Here is a 13,359-nt window from a genome sequence, read left to right on the forward strand (position 1 = left end):
ATCCCATGCGTTGCTCCTAGGGCCTCCAAAGTGGGTTGGGTGGCAGCACAAGATGGGTGCTACCTACGACTCAACCCACAAAAGTAATGGGCAAGCAGGCAATTTTAAACAAATGTTTAACTTTCCCCCCAAACCCCCATAGGATTGCAAGCCAATCAGAAGCTGGTGCCAGAAAACCAATCAGTAAGGGAGAAACAGGCCTCCAAAATGGCATTTGAAATGTTTCAAAGTGTAACAGAGTGGTTTTGATCTAAGCTCGAAACAGCCCCTATATTTAAAGGGTGTTTTGTTTCGAGCTCGGGGCACTCGAAACAGCCCTTTTTGAAGTGAAATGTTTTGACATTGGAACTTTTTGCACATCCCTAAAAGCCGGGGATGGGGGATGGGGTTCCTGCCAAAAATCTAAGAGGGGATGGAAGATTGGAAAGCTCCCAACATGGTCTTTGCACAGGTGCAAAGCCCAACAGTGTAAGAGCACAGATGACCACTAGAAGAACCAAAGTTACAGGTAAGCAACCTGTTGTATTCTCTTGTGACTGTCTTAACCTTTTGTTTACCAATCTGGCATGTATCACTGAGATATAGGCCTGTCTCAGGTTATGTCTGACCAAGCCATACCTGCCATTTACTATTCTGTTCTGGACAGGAAGAAAGTGATCTCTGGGTGGAGGAGCTTGGAATGATGCCCTTGTCATGGACAGATCTCTGTTTGGTTAGATTTAGATCAGCAGAAGCCTTCAGGCAGCTTCAGAGTCTTATGGATCTGAATAGCATCCTGATGTCTCTAGGGGATTTTTCTTCTGATATGGCTGGCAGTTCTGTTGGCATCCTGGTTGAACTTTGGAATTTGGAGGTGACCCAGGTTGTCAACATGATTGTACCTAGGTGCCCTTTATTGTTCTTCAGGACCAAATTGGCTTCTTGGTTTTCAGAGGAACTGAGGGCTATGAAGCAAGCGGACAAATGGCTAGAGTTCAAATGATGGAAAACTTGAGACAAGTCCACCCAAGTGCAGGTAAAAGCTCATAGTAGAACTTGTTCTATGCCAGTAAAGATATCCTATTTCTCAATCACTATGGTGTCTACTCAGTGTCATCCAGCAGAACTTTTCTGTATGATGACAGACCTATTACAAACTGGCCAGCAGGTTGTGATAGATTTTTTGGAAACCTACTCTGACTGATTTCCTGTTCACTTTGCAGATAAAAAAAATCACACTCTTCCATTCAGACTTGAGTACTGTGCCTATGCCAGAGTCAGATCTAGCAGTTGTTGGGGCTTAGTCTTGTCTAGGGATGTGCACGGTCCGGCCCAGTCCGGACCGGCACCGACGGGGGGCCCTTTCTTTTAGGGCGGGAGGGCTTGCTTACCCCTCCCGCCTCTTCGGCCCCCTCCAGCGCCCGTATTTAACTTAAAAGCGGGGTGCTGGAAGCCAGCCGCCCCCGCCGCCGCTACCGCCGCCCCCCCCGAGAAGATTAACAATTAAGGGTGCCCCTGCCGTCGCCCGCCCGCCAGCCAGCCAGCCAGCCCTCCCTCCCAGCTGCCCGCCCGCCCGAGTGTGTCCTTACCCAATGCTTGAAGTAAACGAGAGGAGCTACCGAACGGAGCTCCTCTCGTTAGCAAGGACTCCAGAAGACTGAAGGCGCTTTGCGCGCGCGCGCATGCGCGCGCCACAAAGGACACCGGAGGCCCGGTCTACCCGCCGGGAAAAGGCCGGGTAGACCGGGCCTCCGATCGCCGGAGGCCTGGTCTACCCGGCCCGGCAGGGTAGACCGGGCCTCCGGCGATCGGAGGCCCGGTCTACCCGGCCTTTTCCCGGCGGGTAGACCGGGCCTCCGGCGTCCTTTGTGGTGCGCGCATGCGCGTGCGCGCAAAGCGCCTTCAGTCTTCTGGAGGCCTTGCTAACGAGAGGAGCTCCGTTCGGTAGCTCCTCTCGTTTACTTCAAGCATTGGGTAAGGACACACTCGGGCGGGCGGGCAGCTGGGAGGGAGGGCTGGCTGGCTGGCGGGCGGGCGACGGCAGGGGCACCCTTAATTGTTAATCTGCTCGGGGGGGGCGGCGGTAGCGGCGGCGGGGGCGGCTGGTTTCCAGCACCCCGCTTTTAAGTTAAATACGGGCGCTGGAGGAGGCCGAAGAGGCGGGAGGGGTAAGCAAGCCCTCCCGCCCTTAAAGTCATACCCCCCACCCGGACCCGGACCACCAAGAGCCGAACCGGTCCGGCAGTTCGGCCATTCCTTAGAATGGCCGCCGAACCGGTTCGGACTCACCACTAGTCTTGTCAGTCTTCATTGGATATTTTTCAAGTTGTACAACCTGAGGATGTGGACAAGATTCTTAGAGAAGCCAGATGCACTACATGTGTTCACAATCTTTGTCTATGCTGATTTAAGTCAGCTAGGTCAGGGTTGGGAGAATGGCTTGCAGACGAGTAAATGTCTGAGGGAAGGTGAGGTACTGTACCAGCTCTCAGTTTCCTGGAAGAAACTGATTGGAAGGATATAAATCTGATTTCAGGATTGAAACTGCCTTGGTTGCTCTGGGAGAAGTGCAGCCCTGTTGTTCTCGGTTGCTGCAATCAAGGCATCATGATGGGTTATCCCCGTCACGTGCTCCTGGGCAGGACTATGCTAAATAGCTAATTAGAAAGCCTTAGAGCCCGACGGGGATGACCCCACCCAGTTCTTACAGTCCTGCGTTGCTCCTGGCAGGTTTTTTCTTATCTCTACTTTCCGTAGCATTCTCCATTCTCTACCTCTTTAATTCTACTTATTACACTACCCTTCTCTTCTTGAATATATTTATATCTCTCCCTCTTAAGAAAAAAATATTTCGCTTTACTTCTCCCTTTCGCAAACCCTCCCCCCCCGCCCCCGTATATGGAGCGTGCAGGAAGGGTGAAGAATATCTGTGTTCCTGCGGGTCAGCCCAAACCAAACTTTCCTAGGGGTTTGCGAGCGCCAGGTTCACCTCTGCTACAACGGCTTTTATTGGCTGCAACACAGCTGCCCGTTAAGGCTGGGAAAGGAGTCCTCGTGTGTTTTCCACCCTCGGGCTCTGGAACACGGGTAGAATGGGTTACCGGAGAGACGGAGGGGCACGGTGGCAAGTTTCCTGCCTCCGGGCTGTGAAGGAAAGACCCCGCTTGCTTGCAGAGAAACAAGGAGCACAGCAGCAGCCAGATCACGAGCGGAGCGGGGAACTACAGAGGGAGCCTTTGATTTGTTCAACGCCCGTCTGAGAGCGGGTCTCGCTCGACCGGTCCCAAAGCTTCCTCCATCCCAGGCAGAAATCATGGCCCTGTGTGGCGCACCTGCAATGGCGGCTACAGCGCAGCTGGAGACTCAAAATGGCGGCTGGAATGAAAAGCCCATGAAACCACAAAGTGCGATTGCACAAGTTGCAGCCAACGATTGAGTGAGTTCTTTCCAAGGGGAGGGGAGTTCGGAAGTGGGCCCCTCCACTCAACTGATGTCTCAAACGGTGGATTCCATGCCTAAGTCTGTGCCTCTGGAGTGGCAGGCATGGATTAAAAATGCAATTGTTGAAACTGTTTTCAAACTTAAGTCACCTAAGAAAAGTAAAAGGTCTAAAAGGCGTCAGCGCCCCCACACCCCATCCTCATCGGATGAGTCCTCCAGCTCTCCTCCCTCACCACCCAAGAAAGTAAAGCACAAAAAGAAACATCTTAAGACTATTAAGGGTTCAGTTAGTAAGCCACAGGGAGTCAAAAAGGGAAGGGAAATTCATTCCTCAGAACTCTCTGGGGCAGAGTCGGAAGATCCTAGCCCCAGTAATGTGAGGCCCATGCGGCTGACAAAAGGGACACTTTCTCACCCTGGTCTGGAAGGAGAGTTGGCGGGTGACCTGTTAGATTTAGCTGGGCGCAATCAGGACCAGGACTTGGGACCTGATAAGGAGGAAGGTGAGTGCTCTGGGGCAGAAGATCTGGAATTTCCACAAGTGTCTCAACGCCTGTTTGTTCCAGAAGATTTTAATCCCTTAATGACTAAGGTAATTACTACTATTGGCTTGCAGTCAAAATTGGTTACGGAATCAGGTCAGGCAAGTAAAGGGGACTTGGTTTTTCCGAAAGCCAGGCCAAAGGACATTTTATTACCTTTACCAGATTGCTTTACTGACATTATAAAACAAGAGTGGTCACTTCCTGCAGTATACAGGAAACCTACAGCGGCGGCCACGCGTTTTTATTCGTATCAGCAGGAACTGTCAGAGCTTCTTAAAACACCAAATACGGATGCCCCAGTCGTTCAACTGGTTTCGGGGTCCCTGATCCCGCATGATGGGGAGGCAACTTTGAAGGATATCTCAGAAAAGAAAGCGGAATTAGCCATGAGGCGAGTGCATGACAATTCTTTGTTAGCTACATGTTCTTCAGCTGCAGCATCCATGGCAGTCAGAGCCAGTCTGCTTTGGCTTAATGATCTTATTGATGAGACACCTGCAGACCAGGTCCACCTCTGTCAACAACTAGTAAAGTTACAAAAGGCACAAGCCTTCGTGGCTGATGCCATGCTGGACTCTATAAGGTTTTTGCCCAGAGCCTCTGCGGCCGCGGTGGTGGGCAGGCGCCACCTCTAGCTGAAGAGCTAGCAAGCCGATCCTACATCCAAGGCTAATCTCACAGTGGTTACCTATGATGGATCGAAATTGTTTGGTGAAATGGCTCTTAAGGATGTACTTATAGAGTCAAAGGACAAAAGGAAAACCATGCCTACGTCCCCACGTAAGACAGAGAAGCCAAATTTCAAAAGGAATTTTCAGAACTTTCAGCCATTTTGTTCCTTTTGTCTCTTCTGTAGAGGTCGTGACAGAGATTTCAAGTCACAGCATGGCGCCTGGTCCCGACAATGCTATTCTCCCAGAAATTCAGGAAATCAACAGGCATTCAATCCACCCAAGCAACAACCTAAACAACAGTTCTGACCTGGGCGGTCAAGTCTTGGGGGGTGCCTTGCAGGTTTTTACCACATTTGGGAGCAGACGACGTCAGACAAATGGGCGTTGGCCCTAATTCGATCAGGGTACAAAATGGAACTGAACGGTTCTCCTTGCCCAAGATTTCTTCCTACGCCCAAATCTCGCTCTATTTTCAAACACATAGACCTTCAAAACGCCATCCAACATCTTTTGGACATAGGAGCAGTAGAACGGGTTCCTCAGGATCAGGTGGGGAGGGGACATTTATTCTATTCTGTTCACTGTCCCAAAAAAGGACGGGTCAAAGAGGGTGGTCTTAGACCTCAAATTTCTGAACAAGTGGGTGCGTCACATCAAATTCCATATGGGGTTGCTTCGCTCCATTACAGAGGCTTTTCATCATGGAGATCTCCTCTCATCAATAGATCTGAAGGATCTTCATATTCCAGTCCACGTAAAAAGTCGCCCACTACTAAGATTCAAGTATGTGGGGGCCGATTATCAGTACAGGGCCCTTCCCTTCGGCCCCCAGAATATTCACAAATGTCCTGTCTCCATTAATGGCTCGTCTACGGTTACAGGGCATTTGGGCATTCGCCTATTTAGATTACTTGCTCGTACAATCAACCTCACAAGACACAGCACAGTCCAATCTGGCGGTGACGCTGGTGGCCTCAGGGGAGCACGAGTTTCTATTGAACGAGAGAAAGAGTCATCTTGTTCCCTCCCACAAGATCCTACACTTGGGAGTCCTCATAGATACCCAACAAGATCACCTTTTCTTGCCAGAAGACAGGATACAAATCTTGATCACAGAAGTAATGCTGGCTTATTCTGCTCCAACTGTACCACTGTTGGCCCTGGCAAGGCTTTTAGGCCTGCTGGTGTCAACTCTGGACTCAGTGCCGTGGGCAAGATATCACCTCAGGGAGTTACAGTGGTTCCTACTGCCTCACCAGTTGGCCATAGCAGTAATGCGGAATCTCCAAATGACGTTGTCCCCACAAGTTCGCGAGTCTCTGTTGTGGTGGAACTCACCATGGAACCTAAGGTTGGGAAAAAGATTTCTCAAGTTTCTGAGAATGATAGTGATGCCAGATGCCAGCAAGAGAGGCTGGGGAGCTCACTGCCTTCAGTTCTCGTCCCAGGGTCGTTGGTCGTCAGAGCAACAAACACACTCAATCAATTGGCTGGAACTGAGAGCCATTCGCTTGGTGCTCAGCAGTCTACATCAGCATGTGGAAGGCAGGGATGTACTATTGATAAAGACCGACAACACGACGGCCAAGGCACACGTGAACAGACAAGGGGGCACAAGATCCAGGTCCCTCTACAGAGAGTCCATCCGGCTGATGACTTGGGTGGAACTGCATCTGGCACCCTTGGAGGCGCACCACATAAAAGGGGACTTAAACTCCCTAGCCTATTGGCTCAACAGGGAGGACCTCCTGCCCGGGGAATGGGCCCTGAACCAGCGGGTCTTCGACCAAGTGACAAGCAGGTGGGAAATTCCTATTCTCGACTTGTTTGCAACGCCTCTCAATGCAAAGCTCCCAAGATTCATAACCAGATTTCCGTGACGAATGGCAGACGATATGGATGCATTGTCGGCGAAATGGCCAAGAGGCATACTCTATGCGTTTCCTCCAATTCCGCTTATGGCCCAAGTATTGAGGCGCATCAGAACACTGAGGGCAGAAGTAATCGTGGTGGCTCCGTACTGGCTGAGGTGTCCATGGTTTGTTGAGCTAGTCCATCTCTGTGTGTCCCAGCCATGGTATTTCCCAATTGTGTCAGACCTGTTGATGCAGGGACCAGTTCTTCATCCCAACCCAGCTTGGTTTCAACTTACTGCCTGGAGACTGAGCGGTAGTTACTGAGCAGCCACGTCATTTCAGATAAGGTCGCCACTACCATTTTGGCATCTCGTAGATCTTCTACAAACAGGATGTATCAATGTACCTGGAGGGCTTTTCTTCGTTGTTCTTTTCGTCACAACATTATCAAAGGCCAGGCGAACATCAACCACCTATTACAATTCCTCCAAGAAGGTCTAGAAAAAGGATTGAGGTCGAACACCTTGAGGAGACAAGCGGCCTCTTTGATTGGACTTATCTCAGGGATGGCCTCAGTGGGGCATCCTATTGTGAAATGTTTTTTACGAGGCGCTACTTTAATTTCACCTCCAACAGTGCACCGCTTTCCAACCTGGAATCTGAACACGGTGTTGAGGGCATTACAACATCACCCTTTCGGACCTATTAAATCAATATCAATGAGGATTCTGTCTATCAAGCTTGCCTTCCTAATTGCGATCACTTCAGCGAGGCAAATATCGGAACTCAGGGCTCTGTCGATCCACAAGTCCTTCTGCGTGTTTACGGAGGATGCCGTGCGTCTCATTCCAAATCCCTTCGTACAACCAAAGGTTTTGTCTACCTTCCATGTCTCACAGGATGTGTATTTACCATCATTTTGTCCAAATCCTACACATCCCCAAGAACGCACAAATTGAACATTAGGCATTGTTTAAAATAGTATTGCCAGGTCTGCTGATTTTCGCAAGTCAGATGCATTGTTCGTTTCAAATCTCCTGGCATCCATGGGCGAGGTCGTTTCTTCCGTGACTATTGCAAGATGGATTAGGACCTGTATCTCACTCTCCTATGAGGTCCAGAACGTGTGACCTCACAAAATATAACAGCTCATTTGACCAGGGCATCAGCAGTATCTGCAGCATTTGTCACTAACGCTCCAGTTCAGGAAATCTGTAAGGCGGTGGTCTGGAAGAACCCGTCGACATTCATTAGGCACTATAAACTATATCTGTATGCTTCTGCTCAGGGGGCTCTTGGGAGGCAGGTGCTCCAAAGAGTGCTTCCCCAGGAGTAGGCAAAACGGTTATCGCCCGCAGACGTACTTCTTTGGTATGTCCCATCGTGATGCCTTGATTGTAGCAACCGAGAATGGAGCATTGGTTACTCACCATGAAGGCTTCTTCTGGTTGCGCAGTCAAGGCATCTCGGCCCACTCGGTGTGGGTTTTGCTCTATTCCTGGGAAAAATTACTGAAGTCTATGTCAATCTCTGCCGGCTGTTTTTAAATAGTTATGATGTTGTTTCTTAACACTTGTTCCCATGTTATGTCATTGAATATCTTCATACCTTCTTTTGCTAACTGGGCCTGTAAGAACTGGGCAGGGTCATCCCCATCGGGTTCTAAAGCTTTCTAATTAGCTATTTAGCATAGTCCTGCCCAGGAGCACGTGACGGGGATAACCCATCATGATGCCTTGACTGGCAGCAATCAGAAGAAGCCTTCACGGTGAGTAACCAATGCTCCAGTTCCCCTGGATCTCTTAGTGGCTTTCAGTGTAATTGATCACAATATTCTTTGGGACCATCTTTTTGGTCCCAAAGTACAGTTTTGAGATGATCTGGCCGTAGAAGATAGTGCTGGGAGACAGCTTCTTTGCCCTGTGACCATTGACACATGGAGTACTGCAAACTTCCATCTTGTCGCCTATGCTTTTTAACCTCTAGATGAAATGGGTAGAAGAGGTCATCTGGAGATTTCGGCCTTGGTGTCATCAGTATGGAGATGACATCCAATGCGCTCTCCTCTCCCCATATTCCAACCCTTGGAGGCTGTAGAGGTCCTGCACTGATGTCTGCTGACACTTTTGGATTTAATAAGGGTGAACAAATTGAAGTTTAATCTAGACAAGATGGAAGGTACTGTTGGTTGGGGGTTCTGGGGAATAAAGAATAGGCATGCAACTTTTTTTTGACACGATTGCATTTCTCCTGAAGCAGAGATTTTTTGGGAGTACTCCTAGATATAGTTCTGCTTCTGACCAGCTAGTGGATGATAGTGATCTGGAGTTCTTTCTACCAGCTTCATCTTCTATGCCAATTGTGCCCTATTTTGTAGACACCAGAACTGGTATTATTTATTTATTAATCAAATTTGTACACCGCCCCAAACTTTGTCTTTGGGAGGTTAACAATAGATAAAACAAGTTAAAACACACACAAAAACTTAAAACAATTTAATAATTACCCACAAATTAAAACTTAAAATTTTAAAGAACTGAAAAAGCTTGGGTGAAGAGATGGGTTTTCAAATGCTTTTAAAAAATTGTCAGAGATAGGGAGGATCATATCTCAGTAGGGAGCTCATTCCACAGTCTCAGGGCAACAATTGAGAAAGCCCGTCCCCGTGTGGCCACCAGCCGAGTTGGGGGCAACTGGAGACAGATTAATCAATTAATCAATCATACTCTAGTCACATGGAAATTAGACTAGTATAGTGTATTCTTCCTGGCCCTCCATTTGAATATTGTGCAGAAGCTTTAATTATTTCAAAATGTGGCAGAGTTTTGACAGGAGTCAGTTGATCAGATCAAAGTAGACCGATCTTAAACCAGCTTCACTGGCTGTCAATTTCCAGGCTGAATTCAAAATGCTGATTTTGATCTTTAAAGCCATATGAACCTGTCTTTGTTCTGCTTCTCAGACCCTGCTTTGGGGTTCCCTGCTGTCAGGTCAAGTGACTATCTAGTGTCAATCTGAGATGACAACTTTTCAATAGTGACAACCAAGATCTGGAATAACCTCCCAAGAGAAGTATACCTGGCACCTTCACTGTTCACTTTTAAATTGGCAACAAAGACTTATATTTTTAGAAAGGTTTTGTAGATTATCCTTGGATTGTTTTATGCTTCTACTGCCTGCTACTTCCTCTACTCTTTTTATTATTTTTATTCTTTTAAATATTGTTATTAAATCTACTGATATATCTGTGGTGTTGCAGGGTTTATTTTTATTGAATAATTGCTAGAAAGAAGAGATATAAATGCTGAGGTGGAGAGGGAAAAGAGGAGGGGGAAAATTTGCACATTGTTAAAATACAACCACATCCTAGAGTACACAAGAACCATTAATTCTCTCTTCTCGTCGTCGTCTTCTTTTTTTTAATGTCTGGCAATGACATCTGTACTGACTTGGAGTATGCAGGGTTGTAGCTCAGTGAAAGAGCACCTACTTTGTACACAGAAAGGCCCAAGATCAATCCTCAGGATCTCTATGGGGAAAACCCCTCTGAAACCCTGGCTTCCTATGTTCAGCCGTATGAAGACTTAGAAACAGATTGTGTGTTCAGAGTGTTGGTATTCTCTAAAAAACAAAAACAGAAAAACCAACCAACCCCCGGTGCTTTGTCTATATTATGCATATCTCACAAACTTATGGCAGACTCTAGAGGAAGGCTGCCTTTTATGTCTGTTTTCTTCCTTCAGGTGGATTGCCTTGAAGCTGCTTTGGAGAGGTCCTTACAGGAAAGTGGACCTTCCAGCCTTAGAGTGTCCATTCTGCTAGACTTCACAAGGGGATCTCGGGGTAAGCATGTGTAGTATTTAGTCACAACCTCATTTCTTGTACTGAGCCGACTAGACAGGTTGGACATCTCTGCTTACCAGAGCTATGTTTACAAACCCTGAAAATTAAGAGGACTTGGACCTTTGTTTTACATCAGTAATCACAAAAAGCAGCACCTTGGTGGAAGAATATTTCACTTCTGATTGCCATCTGCAGATTGCAGGTGGAAGTTGTATGCATATGGAAGTTTACAAAACATCCAGGAGATGACTCTCTCATACACTCTATTGACCAAGGAAGTCTCACTGAAGTCAGTGGCAGCTCATTTACTTGCATAGTTGAATCTGTAGTGAAAAGCCCATCAGCTTGGGTCTATTCAACAACATATCTTCCCAAAGAATTGTTGCAGATGACATAACCGGTGATGCTTACTTTCACAGGCATCATAAACAGTATTTTGAACATCCCTTTCAAATGCAAACTCTACATCTCTGCCAACTTTATCCTAATGAGAGTCTGGAATGAATGTTAGAATTTGCTCCTTCACACTGGGTCTTTTTGCCCCTATATCCATCTTCTCTGAGGAGGGAAACACTAAGAAAGTATGTGAGAGACTGATTGACAGATTTGGTATTGATCCAAATATGCATACACGTGTATGTATATGCATGATGTTTTCAGTATGAGAAACTGTGTATTAAGGTGTACTCTCCATATTTGACGATGCCCATAGGAGCAAAATATTGTGAATGTTGTAGAATTCCTAACAAAAATGAGAAATGTAATCATTGTATGTTTCTTAAGTTGTATATGGGTCAGTTCAGTGAGCTGGTTGTCAACATGCAGTGTGTGTGTGTGTAAGTAAAATATATATATGTCATATGCACGCATGCACGCACACAAAGCTCCACAACTCTTGCCTCCAGCTTATCACACTTTGTCAAACTTGTTTCCAGATTCAAGGTCTTGGACACATTCATCAACATCAATGAAACACATTTGAAAGAACAAGTTATCTCAACTCAGGTTCATATGAAGATAAAAAATTTGCAGAGGTCACCCTGTATTCAAAGGGGATGAAAATAATGTAATATGTGATGCAATCTGCATGTGTGTAGCAAAAATTATTTTCAAATATATGTTTGATAAATATTCCAAAGCTGATGAGCCTTTTAACCATAGTGGCAGTTATGCAAACTTACATGCAAGTTGTCCATTGACTTCAGTACAACTTGGCTTTTTCACCTGGTTTAAGTGAAAGTTACCTGGGTGATTTTCAGTGTTTGATATGCATACAGCTTCTACCTACAATCAGCAGCTGGTAGCCAGAATGAAATACTTTGAGACTATTATTTGCTGAGCTTCTCATCCCCCTGCAGATTTTCAGACCTAGCCTATATGCATCTGAAGAGCCATAAACATTGCAACCAGATTCTTCTGTTTGTTAAATCCAAGAAAATTGCCCCTCGTGTTTACTTCTGTAATACTAATAAAACTTGGCCAGGAGTAGGTTTTGGGAGGGACCTCTGATCTTTCTCTTCCCTCCTTGGGTTTCACCTTGCCCCAGGTGGTGAGTTTGGCGACAGTGTTGGAATGCAGATTTGCATCTTCTGTGAATTTTTACTGCAGCAGTCAGGACATATTTATGTCAGTCCTGATGGAATCCATCAGGAACGTAGGATGCCAAAAAGTGAAGTGCTGTAAAATATGGCTTAAAGAAGCAGCTCACAAACTTTGATAGACAAATTGGGGTAGTTCATATTGTTGACTATCTTTCTGTCTTCCAGGCCGGAAGAACTCTCGGACCATGCTCCTTCCAGTTTTGAGGAGATTTCCAGAGCAGGTCCGTGTCTCTCTGTTCCACACTCCTAATCTGCGTGGTCTTCTCAGGCTCCTAATCCCTGAGCGTTTCAATGAGACCATCGGGCTGCAGCATATCAAGGTCTATCTCTTTGATGATAATGTGATCTTGAGCGGGTGAGTCCCTCATTGCAAAGAAAGATTGGCTCTCCTGAGAGTAGATTTTGTGATCTTTAGTAAAGTAGATGGGAAAGTTTGTAAACCAGAACTTACTCTAAACCTTGCTGCTTGCTCTAGACACAGTGTTTCATCATCTTCTGTTTTCCTCATTACTTTTGCTGAAACATTGATGCTCTTGCATTTTCTGGTTCCCCATGAGTCCCCCCCCCCCCGCCATTTTAACCAAGCAGTATTGGGAGGATAGTTGAGAGGCAGTCTCTGCGTACAGGTGCTGATGAACTTTCTTTAAACTTCTTGTTGTACATGTTCTCCTGACTTGGAGTTCATATCTGCTTCTTCTGTTGGCATTCTTTCCCACTCTTTCCTCTTCAGGGCCAATTTGAGTGACTCCTATTTCACCAATCGTCAGGACCGCTATGTGTTCCTGCAAGACTCGCCTGAGATTGCAGACTTCTTCACTGAGCTAGTAGATGCAGTTGGAGATGTGTCCCTACAGTTGCAGCAAGATGATACGGTCAAAGTGATGGATGGGATGGTGCATCCTTACCAAGGTAGAGCATCCTCTGGTGCATTGTTTCCCATCTTTGGCGTGCGTCAAAGAAGAAGAAAAGGTTGAGACACACCGCCCTCCCAGAATAGATATGCACACCCCTTTGCCTCCCAACACACACAACACAACTTTTGTTTTTGTTTTTTGTGGTGGCAAAGCTGCTGTGTAATTTTTATTGATTTGTTAGGTAAATAACATGGCAAATTGCATTTGTTATGCAATTATGGGGTGACTTGCCTGCAAAGGCGGGAAGTTTAAATTCTACATTTTGGAGTCAACTTGGTCTCCTTATGGCCCGGGAGAGATGGCCTGAATGATCTGCAAAATGGCAAGTTGCCTTCAAAAACGTGGAATTTAAACTTCCCACTTTTGCAGGCAAGTTGCCCCATAATTGCATAATAAATGCAATTTGCACCAGCCAATGTTCTGCAGCACACTGTTTGGGAAATGTTGCTCTAAAAATTTGATGGTATCTCATGCCCTTTCAACACTCTTGAGTGCAGTTGTTCCTA

The 13,359-nt window shown here is 46.5% G+C and overlaps 1 protein-coding gene across 4 annotated transcripts in view; it reads left to right on the forward strand.

The window, feature by feature from the left end:
• The window catches only part of PGS1 (phosphatidylglycerophosphate synthase 1), a 63,425-nt gene that overhangs the window by 37,586 nt on the left and 12,480 nt on the right, over nt 1-13,359 (forward strand). For all 4 annotated transcript variants that reach the window (XM_053296358.1, XM_053296355.1, XM_053296356.1 and 1 more), the window contains 3 exons: nt 10,239-10,338; nt 12,105-12,294; nt 12,670-12,848. In XM_053296358.1, the coding sequence (XP_053152333.1) occupies nt 10,239-10,338; nt 12,105-12,294; nt 12,670-12,848 (469 nt within the window). The remainder of the gene's footprint in view (nt 1-10,238; nt 10,339-12,104; nt 12,295-12,669; nt 12,849-13,359) is intronic.

Source organism: Hemicordylus capensis, chromosome 2 (genome assembly GCF_027244095.1).
Source record: "Hemicordylus capensis ecotype Gifberg chromosome 2, rHemCap1.1.pri, whole genome shotgun sequence".
In the NCBI taxonomy this organism is placed as follows: domain Eukaryota; kingdom Metazoa; phylum Chordata; class Lepidosauria; order Squamata; family Cordylidae; genus Hemicordylus; species Hemicordylus capensis.